At 37.8% G+C, this 17725-nt stretch overlaps 2 protein-coding genes and 1 non-coding gene across 3 annotated transcripts; all 3 read left to right on the top strand.

Annotated features, from left to right (window-relative positions):
• The first annotated feature begins 1627 nt into the window (after positions 1–1627).
• Positions 1628–3546, top strand: LOC105690442. Its single transcript, XM_020854947.2, has 3 exons — positions 1628–1707; positions 1914–2420; positions 2790–3546. The coding sequence occupies exons 2-3, from the start codon at positions 1926–1928 to the stop codon at positions 2946–2948; spliced, it is 654 nt and encodes a 217-aa protein (XP_020710606.1). The 5' UTR covers positions 1628–1707; positions 1914–1925; the 3' UTR covers positions 2949–3546.
• Positions 3547–3691: 145 nt separating this feature from the next.
• LOC105690599 lies at positions 3692–17358 on the top strand. Its single transcript, XM_012408535.3, has 15 exons — positions 3692–3870; positions 5873–6060; positions 6461–6643; positions 6735–6948; positions 7073–7287; positions 7799–7984; positions 8509–8659; positions 8772–8981; positions 12351–12415; positions 12615–12797; positions 13285–13501; positions 14286–14500; positions 14990–15175; positions 15261–15396; positions 16700–17358. The coding sequence occupies exons 1-15, from the start codon at positions 3834–3836 to the stop codon at positions 16912–16914; spliced, it is 2601 nt and encodes an 866-aa protein (XP_012263958.2). The 5' UTR covers positions 3692–3833; the 3' UTR covers positions 16915–17358.
• LOC112695025 lies at positions 15900–16062 on the top strand. Its single transcript, XR_003150307.2, has one exon. It is a non-coding gene; the product is annotated as a U1 spliceosomal RNA (small nuclear RNA).
• Positions 17359–17725: the final 367 nt, after the last annotated feature.

Genomic DNA, 17725 nt, shown 5'->3' with positions numbered 1-17725 from the left:
CACAAAAACTAGACAGGAATTTCCAATGGGAGATGCACTCAGCACACTTTGCTCCTTCTCGGAAAGTAATCACATGCATACATGTAAAGCAAAGAACAAGGTCTGTCGATCCTTCCTCTTGCATGAATTATAGTCTCGATAAATGTATGGTAGCGATCAGAGATATGTCTGAGGCATTGGGGTGATAAGAAAGCCACGTGAATAATGTTTTTGAAGGTCGAATGACTCCATCATTCCAGCATAAAATTCAATTTTCCATTTCCTGTTATTCACATCCTGCTGCTAGGAAAGTATAGATAGTAAAAATCCTTATCTATATTTTTTTTCGATAATAAAGAATAAATGAGAAATTGGTTTGTATGTACCTATAAAAAATTATGTAACCTTGTTCTTTTTGAGAGTCTTGCTATAGAGCTAAAAATGTAAACATGGGTCCATTATTCTTTCTTTCCGGATCCCCCTGTATTAAGTACATATTGCAGAAGAATTCCGATTTTTCAATATGAAAGCATAAGGTATATACATGTATATATAATATATAACATGTATATATAATTGCATAATGTCGCATTGATATATCGATCCAATTTTTGGCTTCGTAAATTTGTATGTTGCTAATATTAGTTTCAGCATTCTTGATTTTTCTAATGCGACTTTAGGAGCTCTTTAGGCCATATAATATTTATCGCGTGGCCTACATCTGCATCTGCGTCCTTTCACAAACTATTTGAGTTAATTACCGATGTTTCAATAAGAATTGTCCGTTATTGTGACTCATTCATCGGTGTTCCATTTGCTAATTGAATGATAAAAATATGAATGCCGTCATACGGGAGTTTCCATGCGTTTAGAGATTAGACAGAATTATGGGCCGCGGCGAATAATCATGAAAGATGAAAAAAAACGAACGAAAGTAACAATAACAAATGAAAGGAATTATCACATCTACTTGCTTGGGTTTTTACCGAACCGATTAAAGCAAGTTTCCCATCCCTGAACTTTGCAATACATGACAATACAAATGTATTTTCCTTGTCAATAAAATTCTTTTAAAAGCAATCCCACAGAGTACAACGTGAGGGAAATCTGAAATGGGAAAGATAAAAATGTTGTTGCCTACATACATATGTTTATAAACCAGAATTATTTAATAACATAAATTTGAGACAGGTGATACAAAAGATGCCTGGCGTTGTTCGCTTGCGTATTTCTTGCTTGTTCATGCCTTCATCGGGCGTCCAAAAAAATACGTACGCCAGGTACTCGCATTTTCTGCATCTCCCCAACAATCTTTGCTATCTTCTATAATCTCTTTATTGCACATTTAGGGTACCATCCACTATTCTGCTTTTCACCGTACTTGCTAGGCAAATTCAACAGGTAAGAAATTCCTCCTTGTTCAAATATTGCAGAAGAATGCGAGGGTACCGCGCCTTTACAAACATGCACCTCGGCCGAGGGGACTGGTGCAGTAAATACGATACAATGGATAAGCGGTTCCCGTTTGTATAATGGGCACTGTACTTAGGGCGTTGACTATGCTTAGCTAATGAGCCACCCGCTGAACCGTTAAGGGTAGCTACCATCTATAAAAGAGGCCAACTCTCCAAATCCAAACGTTAGTCGTGAATTTGACAAACTTGGTTCGGGTGTTACGAGCGAGAAAATTGGAAGAAGAAAAGTGAACATAAATACGATCTACAACAGGTAATATAAATTTGCTATTTCTTAACATTTTGTCAGATGAGAAATTCATTTAAATTAATCAATATTTGCGAATCTGGAAATCCGGAAATCTGGAATTTTTATAACTGGAAGTGTTCGAAGATGACAAATGAAACGTGTCTTAGTGACATTGTTCGTACTCTTTTCTTACAAATTTTCATTATTCTTATAAAATATTGACCCAACAGGCTCTGTGCAAAATGACTCGCTTCCTGGTAATCATGTCGATGGTGTTTGGAGCACTTTTTGGTAACGCCACATTGCAGCCACTCGAAGGCAGTTCTTCCCCTCAGCAAAAATTCGCCGCCGTTTCTTCAGGAGCAACTCCAGGTTCTCAGCAAGTTTCGCAATACGGAAATACACCGGCAGGAAGTTCACCTCAGAGTAGCGTTGCTCCACCTCAATTTTATTATCCAACGTATCCCGAGTACAAAGATCCTGGGTACTCGGTGCAGTCGGGATACGAAGGATATTTGGTACCCTCTGCCACTCCAGTGCCACAATCAACTTGGAATTCTGGATTATGGTCAATGATTTCCCCGGTCTCCAGCTTTGCTCTTGGATATGGAGCCCGCGCAGGAATATATTTGCTCAATTTATTGCTGCTCTTGTTTCTCGGCGGAATCTTTACCACATCGGTCTGCACTTTCACCCCTTTGTGCACGATAACCATTCTCGGTTTGGGAAAGTCACAGGTAAGAGAAAAAGTTCTATTTATCATTCCATCTGCAGAGAAATTTGAAGAGTCTTCAGTTGGCTGGGGGGAAAAATTCTATTAACTAAAATGGAGCTCACATGAATTTTAATCCGGTTCAAGTGGGTGAAAAGTTGAAAGACTTCAGGAATTTACGCGTGCGTTTTGAAAAATTAATAAACTCTGTAACAGCCTCGAATTGCCTCTTCTTTTCGTATTGGGATATAAAAGAAAATGGCGGGTGAGAGCGGTACATGAGTTTGAGATCGTAACTTATCTGGGAAACTTACATTTCACTTACAATTATAATTGTGTTATAAGTTGAGTTATCTTCTCATGAATGTCACTGATCTACTTTATTCTGCTCCAGGTTAAGGAATCAGTCACAGAATTGGCCCGGACCTATATGACTCCAGAAAGGATTTCCGCTGCTACCAGCCTCGTTAAAAGAGCAATCGACAAATACGCCGCCATGCAGAAGCAGCCGATCAAGGATGAGGCAGAAAAAGCCGACGATGAATCTAGTTAATCGATTTTAACAGAAATTTTGCAAACCTACATTTGTGATAATTATTGATAACAATGATCACCCACGCTATTTATACCATTAATAAAACATAGTTATTATATCGAAATGGGCGATGTTTCTCAACTGATACGGTAAGCAGACGCGATTAGATCGAATTGAATTGTTCTGTACAGAAACAGAAATACGAAACGCGCACTAGAAAGTTGCCGTCGTTACAGTATTACGAGGGCTAAGATCAAGGCCAAGGTTTTAACTTAGAGTTAAAGGTCGCACAAGGTTACGTGGTTCGTAACCCGGGTATTTTCGGACGTTGCCATTGATACTTTAACGAGCTAGTATTTAGATTTTCAACGTCCTTCCGCGTACCCTATGAGTTCTTTCAGCAATCTGCACCCCCTGAATTCCTCGGCATAAGTTGAGGAAATCCAACCAGCGGTCAGCTGATTAATATATATCACAGCTACGATATGTGTATAACATTGTGATAAGTTGGTGAACCTATGTATCATCCTTTCACACGGCCAAGGAAGCGTACGAGCGTCATCGTCGTGATATATTTTTGTGTATTATGCATGCGTACATATATACTATAGTTTATACACAGACTAATGGATATTTGTGACGAACACGTTCGCGAGTAGCTTGGGGGAACACGGATATTTTATACGTATTTTATGCCACTGAGTTGTGTTATACCATACATATCTACTTGATCGCTGGAGAAGTTATATTACTTCTCTGCGCACCGGTTTGACAGCAGGTATAGACCTAGAAGCGACCACCGTTCGTGAGTACCTTCGGCGATCGCGGAGCTGTTCCAGTGCCGTTCCCGTCTTCAATAATCGAGGAGATTATCGCGATACAGTCATCTCCTCGTTTCAAATAATGGAAGAGAAGATCCGAATGACGTCTTCGAGTGCGAGTGAGTTTCGTTTGATTGATTAACAATAAATTTCCACCGGTCACATCATTTTTCATAATTTTTTTTTGGTTTTTTGGCACGCCAAATTTCGCTTAAAAATGACTTGAAAATCTTGGATTGTTAAAAAAAGTGTTCGCGTGTTTAAAATAAATATGTCATCCCTCCACGTTTATTTAACATACATATAATTTTTGGTTTGTGGATGGAAAAAGGAATATTTCCCAGTACATGTGTTTGCCACGGGCTACCGATGTTATTGGAGTTACTTGACCTATGATCTTTATTTACAGCTGAATATTAATTATTATCGTGTCCGGAGAAAAATGTCTGTAAATGTTATCTTTCATTCAGGATTTTTATCATTTGACAACCAATAGGACGCCGTAAATTTCTATCCTATATTCAAGAATTCTCATTCGAAAAACTGGGTTGTTGGGTGCGATTATGAAACAATCCATTTTAGATCCTAATTATACCACGACGATTCAGATTTCTAAAAAACAGGTACTTAATTTATGCTTTACCTATATCGTGGGGAGAGTTTAAACTTGGATTCGAAAATATCGTTCGCGTTTGGGAGCCATTTATTAACGGATAAATTTTCGTCGCGTCTTCTCACCACCCCCAGATCACGAGTTGAACCCAACATAACATTTTCAAATGTATCCTCAAAGAATCGTGCAAATTTTATGAAAACCAATTAAACTTTTATACCGATCCATTTGACGCGTCGTAAGTTAACCGATCCAATATAACAACAGAAACTGTAAGTTAAATTCTCTGACGAATATAAGAAGAAATTTCCAAACGATAAGCTGATCTTCAACGTTTTTACAACGGCCCGGTTTCAAGTCCTTCATTTTTATTTTCATTCCTCCTGCAGTTCTCCGCCTACATGCATATACAGGATATTCCCGTTGTTGCAAGGACAGGTTTTCTTTGTGCATATATCTTATATTAATTTAATCCTGCACGAGCCAATGGACGCACCTAATTCTCCATTTGTTACATTTTTTTGATTTTGTATCTTCGAATATTTCCTATACACATCAAAGTAAATTATAATTTATGAAAAAATAATTCAACCAACTTTCGATTGTATCAGATAGCGATATTATAATTTTTACAAAAGATAATGCATATATCTTATGAAATATAAGCATCATATTCCAGGTGATTTCTGATACTATACAAATACATAAGCGCTATATGCAGTGAAATAAAATTATTTATAGACCTACTTGTTGTACTGTATAGTTGAAATCTACAATACTGATCATACGACGACGTTTTGTAGTGTGAAATGCAACTAAACTTGACATGAATAAAATATTGCACCAAATCGAAGTTTGCTTATATATATCGAATAATCAAACAGAAGCTTTGTTGAATATAAAGCTCGGTTTATTGACAATTACTTTTTGTTGTAGACACGCGATTAATTACAACCAATATAATATAATATATCTAGGGGCCAGGATATGCGGAATTGGATCGTATAATCTGAATTAGAAAAAATGAACTAAAGTATATTTCAAAAGTGTGGTTGTCACCGTATATTCTGTATGAATATCATACACCTTTATGAAAACGTGTTAAACATTCGTATTATATTCATGTACCGCATAGCAAATATATGCCAGTTTACGTGTGTGCCCGGCGGGAATGGTTACCCGCGGTATCCGGGAGGTTGACGAATGACGGGATATTCCATGGTCTCCAGATATTTGTTTCGTATACGAATCAAACAATCAGTGCAAGTTTATCAAAACCTGGGGCTTTATCGCTCGTTTATCGTTAGGTATATCAAGAACTGAAAAACAGAGGGTTTCTTATTCACACCTCTATGTCCTCATTAATTTTACATACCATCAAGGTGCAGGTTTCCTTGCACGAAAGTTATCGTGCTAAGAAATATCAAAATTACACCGAATGGCGTAAAATTTTTCAAATTATTCAATATCCATCTAATGCTCGATGTAATGCATCGTTTTTTTTCCAGCCGTGATGGTCGTGCTCTTCGGCATGGTCGCCATTTTGGTTCCTATGGTGGCTGCGGAAACTTTGAAAAGCAACGCATCTGCTCCTGCATCTACTTCTGGCAACAATACTGCAAATAATTGGGACGATGATGATTACGTTCCATATCAAGGCGAACGATTCGACGTCTTCGACTGGGGTCTCTGCAGGGTAAAACTTAAAAAGAAAACCAGATTTTTTTGTGAAATCGGCAGGGTCACTCTTTTTGATTAGTTCCATGTTTTTTTCTTCAGTTTTCTTTAAGCCTCAGAAATGATTACGGTTCTGTGAAAATTTTACCCTTTTTTCCGATAGCCTAAATTTTTGTTCGAAAACGTCGGAACCAAGAGAAAACGTTTCTGAATGCGATTTTTTAAATTCTGAAAGTTTCTTTTGAGGCATCGGGAGAGGGGTAGAACATGAAAAAATGCCCGAATTATTTCTGAGGTCGTGAGGAAGCTAAAAATAATCATGAAATCAATCGGAAAGGTTTGCCCTGTTGATTTTACATGAGAACCTCCATGTTAATTTCTGAAATTATTTATTCGTGTCTTATACCTGTAATTGACAGAATTTGGCGAAGAAATATACGGGGAATATGCTGATATCTCCGATATCGATAAAACTTACCCTTGCACTACTTTACGAAGGAGCTCAAGGTCAAACTGCTCACGAACTTGCCGGTGCTTTGGAACTTCCTGGTGGCCGAGCAGCGACTCGGGATCGTTTTTCTAGCGTCCTCCGGTCCTTACAGGTTTTTCATTTTATTTACGTTCGAACTACTTCAATCTTGAAAATGTAAATCGTTTTGGTTATTAATTAATGTTCTGTTAATTTCTGTACAGGCGAGTCGGCCGGAGTATTCCTTTGACATTTCAACTCGTCTCGTCGTCGACCAGTCGATTAAGCCCAGACAACGATACGGTGCTATTCTAAAAACATTTTACTCAACCGACGTAGTAATCGCAAATTTAACTGATTCACACAACACCGCAAAAGACATAAACTCGTGGGTATCAAACGTGACGCATGGCCATATTAAAGACCTAATTACCGATGGTGAGTCCGATTTGAAATACCATTCACTTACTGTACTAACTGGATCGAAATTCACGTTATGTGTGAATTATATCAATCACAAGAGTTATGAGTAATTATTTGAATTGAATTTCTTGCTACACAGAGGCGAGTTTGAAGGATTCAGTTCTTCTGGTGATAAACGCATTGTATTTCATGGGTTCGTGGCGTTATCCGTTTTCACCAAGCTTAACCAGGAACGGAGTATTTTACACGGATATCGATAAAACCATTCAAGTCCCTTACATGAACAACGTTGGACATTATTATTACTCGGAATCTCCAGAGTTGGATGCCCAGATACTCAGACTACCATACCGTGTAGGTTTCTCTTTTTTCACGACAGATTCAATATAGCAACGACAATTATAATTACGTCACCGACTACCAGACAAAAGATAACAATATTGTTTTTAATACAATAATTCTTCATTCACAAGATCGGTTGCGTCAGCATATTGTATAGTACCGTATATGTATGTATGTATACGTGTATGTACATATATTCTTGATTTAACATCTCGAAAACAGGTTTGTCAGTCAAAAACGCCTGGTTTCCTTGTTCCGATTCAGAAAGATGTAATGAAAGAAGAAAACAGTTTCTTAAAAGATTTATTGCAGCTTATAAACATAATTGATGGCATAATATTGACAAACCATTGCTTGGGACAAAGTTCTTCGGTTATGCGAATTATAATCACAATGCCCGTTTTTATTTGGTTCTCTAATGATAATAACAACAATAACAATTACAATAACAACAACAACAAAAATAATAACAACAACAACAACAACCACAAGTAATGAAGATTTTGAATTTCTCCTACCATAGGGTCAGAAGTTCGCTATGTTCATAGTTTTGCCCAGAGCGAGGACCGGTCTTCAGCAACTCACTCAGGACATTAACCCCTTCGTTCTAAGACGACAGCTATGGCTGATGGATTATATTCCGGTTGATCTTATAATACCGAAATTTAAATTCGATTATACGTCTCATTTGGAAGGAGTGCTTCGCGAGGTGAATTATCCATTAAATTTATCGTCTAACAATAAGTATTATCGGCGTTGCATGCGCCAGAAGTACGATGTCAGTCCGTATCTCGCTCCGTATTTTAATATTTTCGAAGTCATTAATTGCTATTAAAATGAAATTATAGATAAAAATTAACAATAGTTAAGAACTCGATAGCTAATGATCGTATGTTGACGGATGAGACCTTTTGACATTGAAACTTTTTCTTTTCGATTAACATTCTAGCTAGGATATAGTATCCACCTTTGCCTTTGATTGATCAGTCATTAATTTTTTTCACATTCAACGATGATCACGAAAAATCGTGTGATGCCGCTTACGACCTTCTGTAATTCCTTAACGTGATCTTATTTCCTGTAGTTTCGAACATCAGAAGGTCGGTCGGGAGATATATTTGTATGTTTTGTTTTCGCGTAAATGGAGCAAAAAACAAAACAGAGTTTTACCGTGTTGTACGATCTATGAACTGCACACACTGTGATCTATTTTTTTCTGAATATCGATCGCAGATGGGAATCCGTGACATATTTGACAACACAGCTAGTCTCCCTGGAATCGCCCGTGCGAAAGAAATGGCACAACGTCTGGTGGTTTCCGACTTCGTGCAGAAGGCAGGTCTTCAAGTAGACGAAGTTGGAACCGTGGCGTACGCTGCTACCGGTAAAAAATATTTCACTACCTGCATGAATTTAACTTAACTTGAAGAAAAGGAAGGTTCATATTCGAAATTCTTTTTTCATCAAAATAATTATCAATTATTCAATGATTACAGAGGTTCAAATCGGGAACAAGATATCCGACAGAACATTCCACGTTCGTCACCCGTTCCTATTTTTCATCGAAGATGAGACGACAGGAACCGTCGTGTTTGTTGGAAAAGTTACAAATCCATTGCTGACCACGGGAAGTAACGTAGAGGTTTCCTTCCCCTCTCGGTTTGGAGAGGACACATCCGGTTCACCTCCCGCAGCTCCTACTTTCGGTAAAACAAAGGGATAAGAAATTTGTCGATCGATTGACAATCCGTCCGATAGAGCTAAACCTAATCATTTCCGATCTGCTGATCTGCACCGTGCGGGTCATTGTGTATTAAATAACTGAAGCCCTGCCAGTGGTACAAATCAAAAACAATTCAGGGCTCTGTTAGATTCGTTCATAAAAAAGTCTAATCCGATAGATTCCGACTAACTCTACTACTGTGTAATTGTAAATATACCTAGTTGTGTCTATTTCTACTGTCATTTATTTTATCATCAAGTGAGCAATTGTGGGCTTGTATATTTCCTAAAATTCATAGTTTCAATAATAGAATTGAGTTAATCTCACAATCAAATCAGTTATTTCCCCGAAATAAAAGCTCTCTAATTCTCAGACTGTACATTCATCTTTTTTTGTCTATCTGATATCGATTTGACGATCAATTATTTGATTTCAGATCATTATCATTATCTTCTGGTGATTAAATTCGCTTCTATATTATTTGTACGATAATGTACAGAAGATGAATACTTCTGATTTTGAGATTATTTTGTTATCATAAAAATCTACTTTTATTCATTCATTTCATTTGCCTTATTCTGTACGTTTCGGCAAAGAATATTAAATAAAAAATTCATCTACCAAACTTTCATTCTCATACTTTTTTCTCATATCTTTTTCAATTTCATTAGAATTATTACTGTGAAAATTAACAAACTAAAGTATTAACTAAACTTTCGGCTGTTGATTACCATTTCGAATATTTCCAAATGTATTACGTAACACCTAGTCTCCCAGAATTTTCGTCGAGTAGTCTCCCATTCATTTATGACCTTAATTACTTTGGTCAACAAACAACTCGTTAGGGCATAGGAACAACGGTTCACTGCATGTAACATAGGCTACGCAAATGCCAAAAATTCTGGTATATTTACTCGGGACTAATCCATATCGAGGACAAGATATGTATGAGTTATCCAGAGATGTGACGCGCGTTTAGTGAGTCCGCGAAACGATTTCGTACAGATGAGTTCTTAACGGACGATACAATCGGATCCATTCACCGTATTTCCAAATTCGGAAATCCCGCGTATTTATTATTAATATACAATGAGAACCTGAAGTGTAAATTCATCTTGGTATATATTAACACATATCGAAGTAAATATTAGCTGAATTAATTCTGAAAAACAGACTCTGATAACGTAATTCTGCATAAACCGGTTATCACTCAAAGCCGAAAGGAATTGAACAAGAAGCGAATGTCAGAAATTCTTCGTCAAATATAACGTACGCAACAGTCGTTCCAGAAAAAAAAAAAAAAAAAACGAAAAAAATTCACTCGGAGGGAATTCCAGAAATTATTGAATCTACCTTACTATACTACTTTCAATAAACCGCCAACCTGTAAAGTGGCTTAAAATTAAATTTTTTTTTTTCTTCTACTACGTAATTCATTACTCGAAGACCCGCGACTATAAATCTATCTAATGAATTCGAATAATCGATATTTGCAATCCTTTCATCGAATATTCAACTATGAATTTTAGTACACGAAGTTCATGTAATATCGGTTCTACATTTTGCTTTTGCGAGATTAACATATATGAAGTGCGTGTGCAGGTATGCAAATTGGGATATACTTGATCAGAAATACATATGTATAGTAATGACGTATGAACTTAACGACGTACCGATGAGAAGTTGACGTGTTTGCACGTTCCGAATGAGAATTGAAGATTTATTCAATTCGCAAGTGCGATGGCGATGGGAAAGGGAATAAACGAATGGCTGATCAGATTCTGAGCCTTCTACTCGAATCAGTGGGGGTAAATTATTTATCATGGGGATCCTAAGAACAGCTAAAGGTCATCGTCGGGATTGTCATTTATCGGGAGGGTCCAGCCAGCCGTGTTGACTCTGAGGGCGACCGGGAATCTCGTCAAGCCGATGAAGTTCTTCTCGTTCAATCGCCCCGGGAGTTTCGACGGGAATAGCTGACTCGCGATCGGGAAATAGTTTCATCCATCATTCAGTTGAATTCCGAACGATCGCTCTTCGCGGGTAGACGCTGCGGTGCCGGATAAGCAATATTAAACATAATATTAAAATACACGGATATTTGAAAAAAAAAAAAAAAAAAAAGTAAAAAGTGCGCTTAATATTTTCAAAAGTGATATAATAAAGGAATTAGTTTGTGAGCATAAGCATGATGATTCGCCGCATTCTATTGTTCAGCGTAATTCTCCTCGCGAGTATAACAGGTACAACACGCGAGATACGACCATGGCCCGGATTTACTTTTTTTTTTATTGTTGAGCTCATTAGTATTATTATTTATTACAGTAACGAGCTTTTTATTTCGTCATTCTTAATGACATCCGTGGATCGTTATTCATTGTGGAAGTTACAACGTGAAAATATTACAACTGATCAGAATTGTTCCAATTGATTTTCAAAATGACCAAAATTCATCTCATACCATACAACGCCCCAAGTGTCCTCGAGACTGACAAGTTCAAAACTGTGATCGCTAAAGAAATACCTTGTACTCTCGACATCTCTAGATGTTATTCAGAAGAGATCGGTATTCAGGAAGTTGTAGAAAAAAAAAGATAGCTCAACGCATGTCCTTGCATCCTTTAAAATCAAGAATCTGAGGTGGCGACTGATAACAATCCAAATTCTCTAGTGTTTATCAAATTCGACGGCAACGGTTGTTTAAGGTCGATCGTCGTTACGTCGCACTCGGCGATTAGCAACTTCTACGCGAAACAGACTAGTAAACTTAGCTGATTCGAGTTCTCTTGTGATTTTTTGTTTCAAATAACTACGTTATGATCAACGCAAAATTTAACTATAAATTCTGCTTGTATTATTTCTTATCGTACGAACAACTTTGAATAATTTTCACAGAATTGTGTAATAGTTCAAAGGATTTTCTACTTGGATTTACAATAGTCAAGTCAATTAAACAAATGGCTTATGGATAAAATCGCATATACATATAGATATTGTGCATGTGCTTTCGGCTCGACATTCGAGTGCATCGAGCGACGCTCGAAGCAATCAGCCTTGAATAAAAACAAATCGCTAATTGCTTAATCGACTGGGGTTTTCCCAGGCAAGCAAGCGCTACAAACAGGACCGCATCCCGTTAAACTTGTTATTTGCACATTTCAAATAGTTTCAATTCTTATACGATACATATTTCGATCGACGAAATGAAAGCTCACATACTGCGACTGTCAAATTTGATTAAAACAATATGAAATCATGAAAAGAATTCATTACATTTGTTATTGGGTATATTTATTCTTTCTGAGCATTATGCGGTGTATACATTACTTGATTGTCATTCATTTTTTTTCAGCGGCGCCAAGTCAAGCCGTCGAAGTTGATGACAGATTTAATTTCTTCGACATTGAACTGCTTCAGGTAAAAATAGAACCTTATGATCGACGTGGGCACTATTTAAAAATAATTCCAGTCATTGTTCAATAAACGATGATTAACATGCTAATAGTTTTCGAGAATGCTCAATATCCGATTGAAAATTTTTTTTTCTTCTCTGAATTCAAACTTCACTTGTACAATGCGAAATTTCGAACTCACAACTAATTATTCCCATTGACAGAGTCTAACAGAGGATAGTGTCGACAATATCATCATATCACCTGCTAGTGTGAAGGCAGCGCTGACTGCTTTAATTGAAGGAACTGGGGGACGTACAAGAACTGAAATTCTCTCATTATTGAGATTACCTTCGGACCCAACTAGCCTAAGATCAGCGGCAAAACGTTCTTTGGCGTCGTTCAAGGTATGAAACTAGCTTGGAATTAATCTCCTCCAAGTCAACTTCGAGTTTAAGCTCAAAGTAAATCTATGAACGTAACTTTGTGGTCGATGCATGAATGGATGAAAAAAATAAAGCTCAAAGTAATCGATCAATTTTGACGTTCGAAGAAAGAGCCGTTGTTTGACTAACACAACCGTTGGACGTTGTGAATTCTTTTGGAATATGAATCTCTAAATTCAGACTGATTAACAAATCATGATCATACAAAACTTTCGTCATGCAATACAGAAAACTTGAATAGTGTTTTTTTTTTTGTATTTTTGTAATAACTGGGCACATTGATGTAATATTGAACAGACCAATTATCATAGTCACAAAGTTCATGTACGAATTTGAAGAAATACATTGGGATAAATTTTCAAAAATTTCAATGTCAGCTGAGGACAACGATATAGGCCCCGCGTCCTGGTCATAATTTTCCAAATCACATTCGATGACAATGTTACAGGCGACGAGAGAAGCGGGCGTTGAACTGAACCTCGCGACTTGCCTCTGGACCGGAAATGACATCGGAATCAATCAGAGATACAGCGAACTTCTTAGGCAGAACTACGACAGTGATATTCAGACGGTAAACTTTGCTGACGCTCCGAGTTCCGCCAATCTCATCAACGAATGGGTCCGCAAACAGACTAGAGGAAACATTCAGTCCATCGTTGATCCGGGTAAAATATTATAAACTGTGGTATTCACGATGAAATTCATTTTCTGTCAAAACGCAACGCCGAACAATTAGAACTTTCAATAACGACCCGACCGATCGGCCTCGGAACTGTGCCGATGCGCGATCCTGTTTTTCGTATCTCGTTCTACATTTATCGATCTTTCAATATTTCAGCACAATTTTGAAAAGACGAAATCAATAGCAGAAAAAGACATTTCCAGAGAGCAAAGTAGAAATGATATCGCGTTGTCCTTAGAGCTCATGAGGATGCCACTTGTGATCAGTTCGGATCAGTCAGGCACAATATCATCAACTGATAATTATTTTATTATCGTCGAATTTGAATCCTTCGGCACGTTCCACATTCCGCCTAAAATATGACCTTCGGCAGACAGGTGTTGTACTCATCAGTTATGCGTCCCGTGATGAGCCAATCCTGTAACTCATTTTGTACACAACATCTGCGGTTATAGTATGCGTGTACTCAAATTGGCTGAAGTATGTTCACACTGTAAAAGGGGAACGTTTGTTGAGCAGTAATACTTTGTTTATGAATGATGAATTATTGGGAATTGTAAATGGCTATGGTAGAATAAGGAACCGGTTTTTGAAAAAAAATTTCGACCATAATTATCTTACGTAACGTTCCAGGAAGTTTGCAATCGTTCGAGTGCAATTTTGGTGCGTTAGTGGATAGTAAAATAAATTTTGTTTAAGATATTTTTTCCATTCAGACCTTCCGATGCAGTTAATAATAATATCTTGATAATAAAATGTACTCTCAGGTAGTCTGGGCGGTGGAACTCGGCTGTTGCTGACGAACGCTTTGTACATGAAAGGAAATTGGAAAACTTCATTCGATCGGAGTTTAACTGCTAAAAGATGCTTCAGAGTACCAAACATTGGATGCCGGAATGTTCACCTTATGGAGAGCCTCGCTTATTATCCTTACGCGTATATTCCATCATTGGACGCTGACGTGGTCCAAGTTCCGTATGCGGTAATTGGATTAAAATTGAGTCTCTAATGTTCATTATTTGCAGATGGTCAATCCATTAGGTCTCTTTATAATCACTTTCAAAACGAACAGTAAGGTTTACGCTCGATTTCCACGGTTTGAGGTCTACCATCAAACATTCATTTACAGCTTGATTATCAATAGTTTGTCTGACCATATCTTTCCAAGGTGTATATTCACGGGAGGAAAGGCGTAGATTTTGGCTTCCCTTGGAACAAATTATGCTATTTGACTCAAGTCAATATTGATTGGATGCAAATTTCTGAGCGATCAGTTGGAAGATTTTTTGTTCATCGGCAAAAAAAAATTATTGCATTTTCTTTCATTTAGTGAAAATGCATTGTTCTAATTTTGTTTCTGGTCAAAAAAACTGTGCGAGAGTTTTCAGGACTGATGAATTGAGGTCAGCCGAATTTACTACTTGTTTTTTTTTATTTTTGGTTTTCTCAATCTACGTTCGAATTTCTTCAGGATGACAAACTTTCGATGCTCTTTCTACTGCCTGATAAAGAGGATGGGATTAATGGACTGTCGAGGGATCTGTCACACACTCCGCTGTCACTTATTATGCAAAGTTTGAAATACACCGAAGTTCTTCTTTCCGTACCACGATTTACCATCGAAAGTAAAATGGATCTGAGACCAGCATTGGAAAATGTACGCCAGAGTTTGATTTTTTTTTTTTTCTTACCATTCAGCATTCGACCTTGTTCGACTTATTTTATGATTTCATGTTATCCAGCTGGGACTCAGAGACTTGTTTGACCTGAACGCGAATCTTTCGGGAATCATAAGCAGTCCTGTAAAGATTGGGAATGTTCTCCATAATGCTAAGATTGAAGTGAACGAGGAAGGAACAATAGCGGCAGCGGTTACAGGTGTGTGATAATTCAATAAGTGCACTACTCTGTTCATTTTTCAAGTGGGCGATTTACAAAAGCAAAAAATCGGTATCCACGTGCACGCAACGAATTTCTGCGAACTCGTTGCGTGCAGGTCATAATGATAGAAAAACAAACAGACGTATCGGTAATCGAAAATAATTCGTCAAAATATTTACAATAACCGACCATGACGAGGCTCAAAACAGCGAATTTGGCACAGTAATTCGACGGTCGTGGTTATTGATCGTTAACATGTGATTGCAATATTTATCTGTAAATATGTTCATGCGACGTGAAGATCAAATAGATATTAGAAACTTCACACCGCTCATACAGGCAATAAGACCAGATAAATTGGATAAAAACAACGGAGCACCGCCAACTTGCCTCGGATGGATGTTGCGATACACGCCGATAGATGGAGTAGAATAGTTTAGAAACTCGCGAGAATATTGAGTCGAAAGAATAATGATTAACCATCCGTCTACGCTTGAACTAAACTTACCTGGCGCAAAGGTCTACCGTGATCAGGAAGGCTGTTCCTTCAGGGCGAGGCTCATCCATTGCACTTTGGTTGGGCTGACCCTTGCGATTGCTCCAATTTGGGCACTCGTGCGTACAATTTTTGAGTGTTGGGACTTGCGTTCGCGCAGTCCCAGATTTTTTTAATTAAAATTGAGGTCTTGGCAGAGATGCCCGGAATTGAAAAATGTCCCTTGCGCATACGCATTCATCGTGGAAAATTCAATTTTGTTGTACAAGGATTTCATGGCGAGGCTTTTTTGGCTGTTGGACGTTACGATCGTTTTCTAGAACTCTGCTTTTTATTCCGAATAATATGCATGGATCTGGACCAATATCATCATAAATGTTGAAACGTTTTCAATTCATTGATACTTTCAATTGATCCTACAATCAAACACGTCTGGAGGAAGCCTTTAGATCGATAAGATCTATTTGACGTAGCTTGACGTGGCCAGTATCATAATTCTAGTACATGAAAACGTGCTTCCAATATAGCTATTGTAATATCTCAAAACATGATTGGAATTAGGTTTATTCCCGGTGATTTAATCTGTATTTCCAGACACCACCAAAGCCGATTGTAGCCGGTATATTTTTAATCTAACAAGGTCATATTCTGCCGACTTATGCGTTATAATATTCAAGCGACGGTGCAGCGGCTAATACCATAAACTTTTTCTCATTATTTCCTTCCTTCTTTGACGGAGCATCACTACTTTTTTCGCAAATGATATTGATTTCCGTAAAATACAATGATTATTTTTTACTGCAGGGGTTGCAGTTATTCCGCTGATGGGTTCCACAGTCCAACGTTTTAGAGCTGATCGGCCGTTCATCTTCCTGCTTTGGGATTCGGAATCTGGATCGGTTTTATTTGCAGGATGTATGACGAACCCAAATCCATCAGATGATGCAGCATCATCACCTGTATCGGCGCAACGAAATGCGGATATTCCGCCTCGTCGGTTGCTCTACGTGAGCGAATAAACCCGGAATTTTCTATTGTAATAATACACTTGAACGGAACATTATTGTAATCAAGTAATTGCATTTTTTATCTTCCGTTCATTTGTTGATCAAATTAAGTAAATACGGAAAACATACGACGATGTCATCAAGTTTCCTACGTAACATACGCGGCGATGACCACGATGACGACGAAGACGCACGTGCTGGTGCACTTGTCCGTCGCGACGTCTTTTAATAATAATAACAATATATATTGTACAAACGACCGATTGGCGAAGCTTGAATTATCACGACAGGCTGTACGGCCGATATGATTTTGTCTATAAAATTATACGCGATCGGCAGCGAATTGTAGCTAATTGATTAATTCGTAACGTTGCTCAAATTACACGGCTGTGTTATGATTTTTTTTCTTTCTGATACTACCGCGTGCTTCAATAATAAAAATTTTCTACTTCTGCATACGCTCATTTTGATTTGATGTTTTTGTGAACTTATATGATCCACCCTTCACAACTGACGAATATTCGCACCACGTAGAACTTCTTAGTCGATTTTACCATAAGATCCGATCCGATCAACGGTCGAATTTCATCATAGCTTCTCCTCAAACACCGAATAGTTGTGAATTTTTTTCCGAGTTCTTTCTCAGACATCGGACAATTTAGTGCGACCACGCGATAACGGATAGTTGCATATATGTATTTGCGGATGTATGATGTATCGTACGATTCACCAAATGATTTTTATCGTCGTTAGCGCGGCATACGTAAATCAGAGGCCAAAGCTACGTGAATAATCATGTTATTTCTTCTGATATCTCATTTGG

This window comes from Athalia rosae, chromosome 1, assembly GCF_917208135.1.
Source record: "Athalia rosae chromosome 1, iyAthRosa1.1, whole genome shotgun sequence".
Lineage (NCBI taxonomy): Eukaryota > Metazoa > Arthropoda > Insecta > Hymenoptera > Athaliidae > Athalia > Athalia rosae.
The sequence above is the reverse complement of the archived record's forward strand: the minus strand, read 5'-3'. Positions and strand labels throughout refer to the sequence as shown.

Coding starts and splice junctions, on each gene's coding strand:
- LOC105690442 (XM_020854947.2), top strand. CDS start 1,926: ATGACTCGCTTCCTGGTAATCATGTCGATGGTGTTTGGAGCACTTTTT. Junction 2,421..2,789: donor TCGGTTTGGGAAAGTCACAG/GTAAGAGAAAAA, acceptor ATTCTGCTCCAG/GTTAAGGAATCAGTCACAGA.
- LOC105690599 (XM_012408535.3), top strand. CDS start 3,834: ATGGAAGAGAAGATCCGAATGACGTCTTCGAGTGCGA. Junction 6,644..6,734: donor GCGTCCTCCGGTCCTTACAG/GTTTTTCATTTT, acceptor ATTTCTGTACAG/GCGAGTCGGCCGGAGTATTC. Junction 15,397..16,699: donor AATAGCGGCAGCGGTTACAG/GTGTGTGATAAT, acceptor TTTTTACTGCAG/GGGTTGCAGTTATTCCGCTG.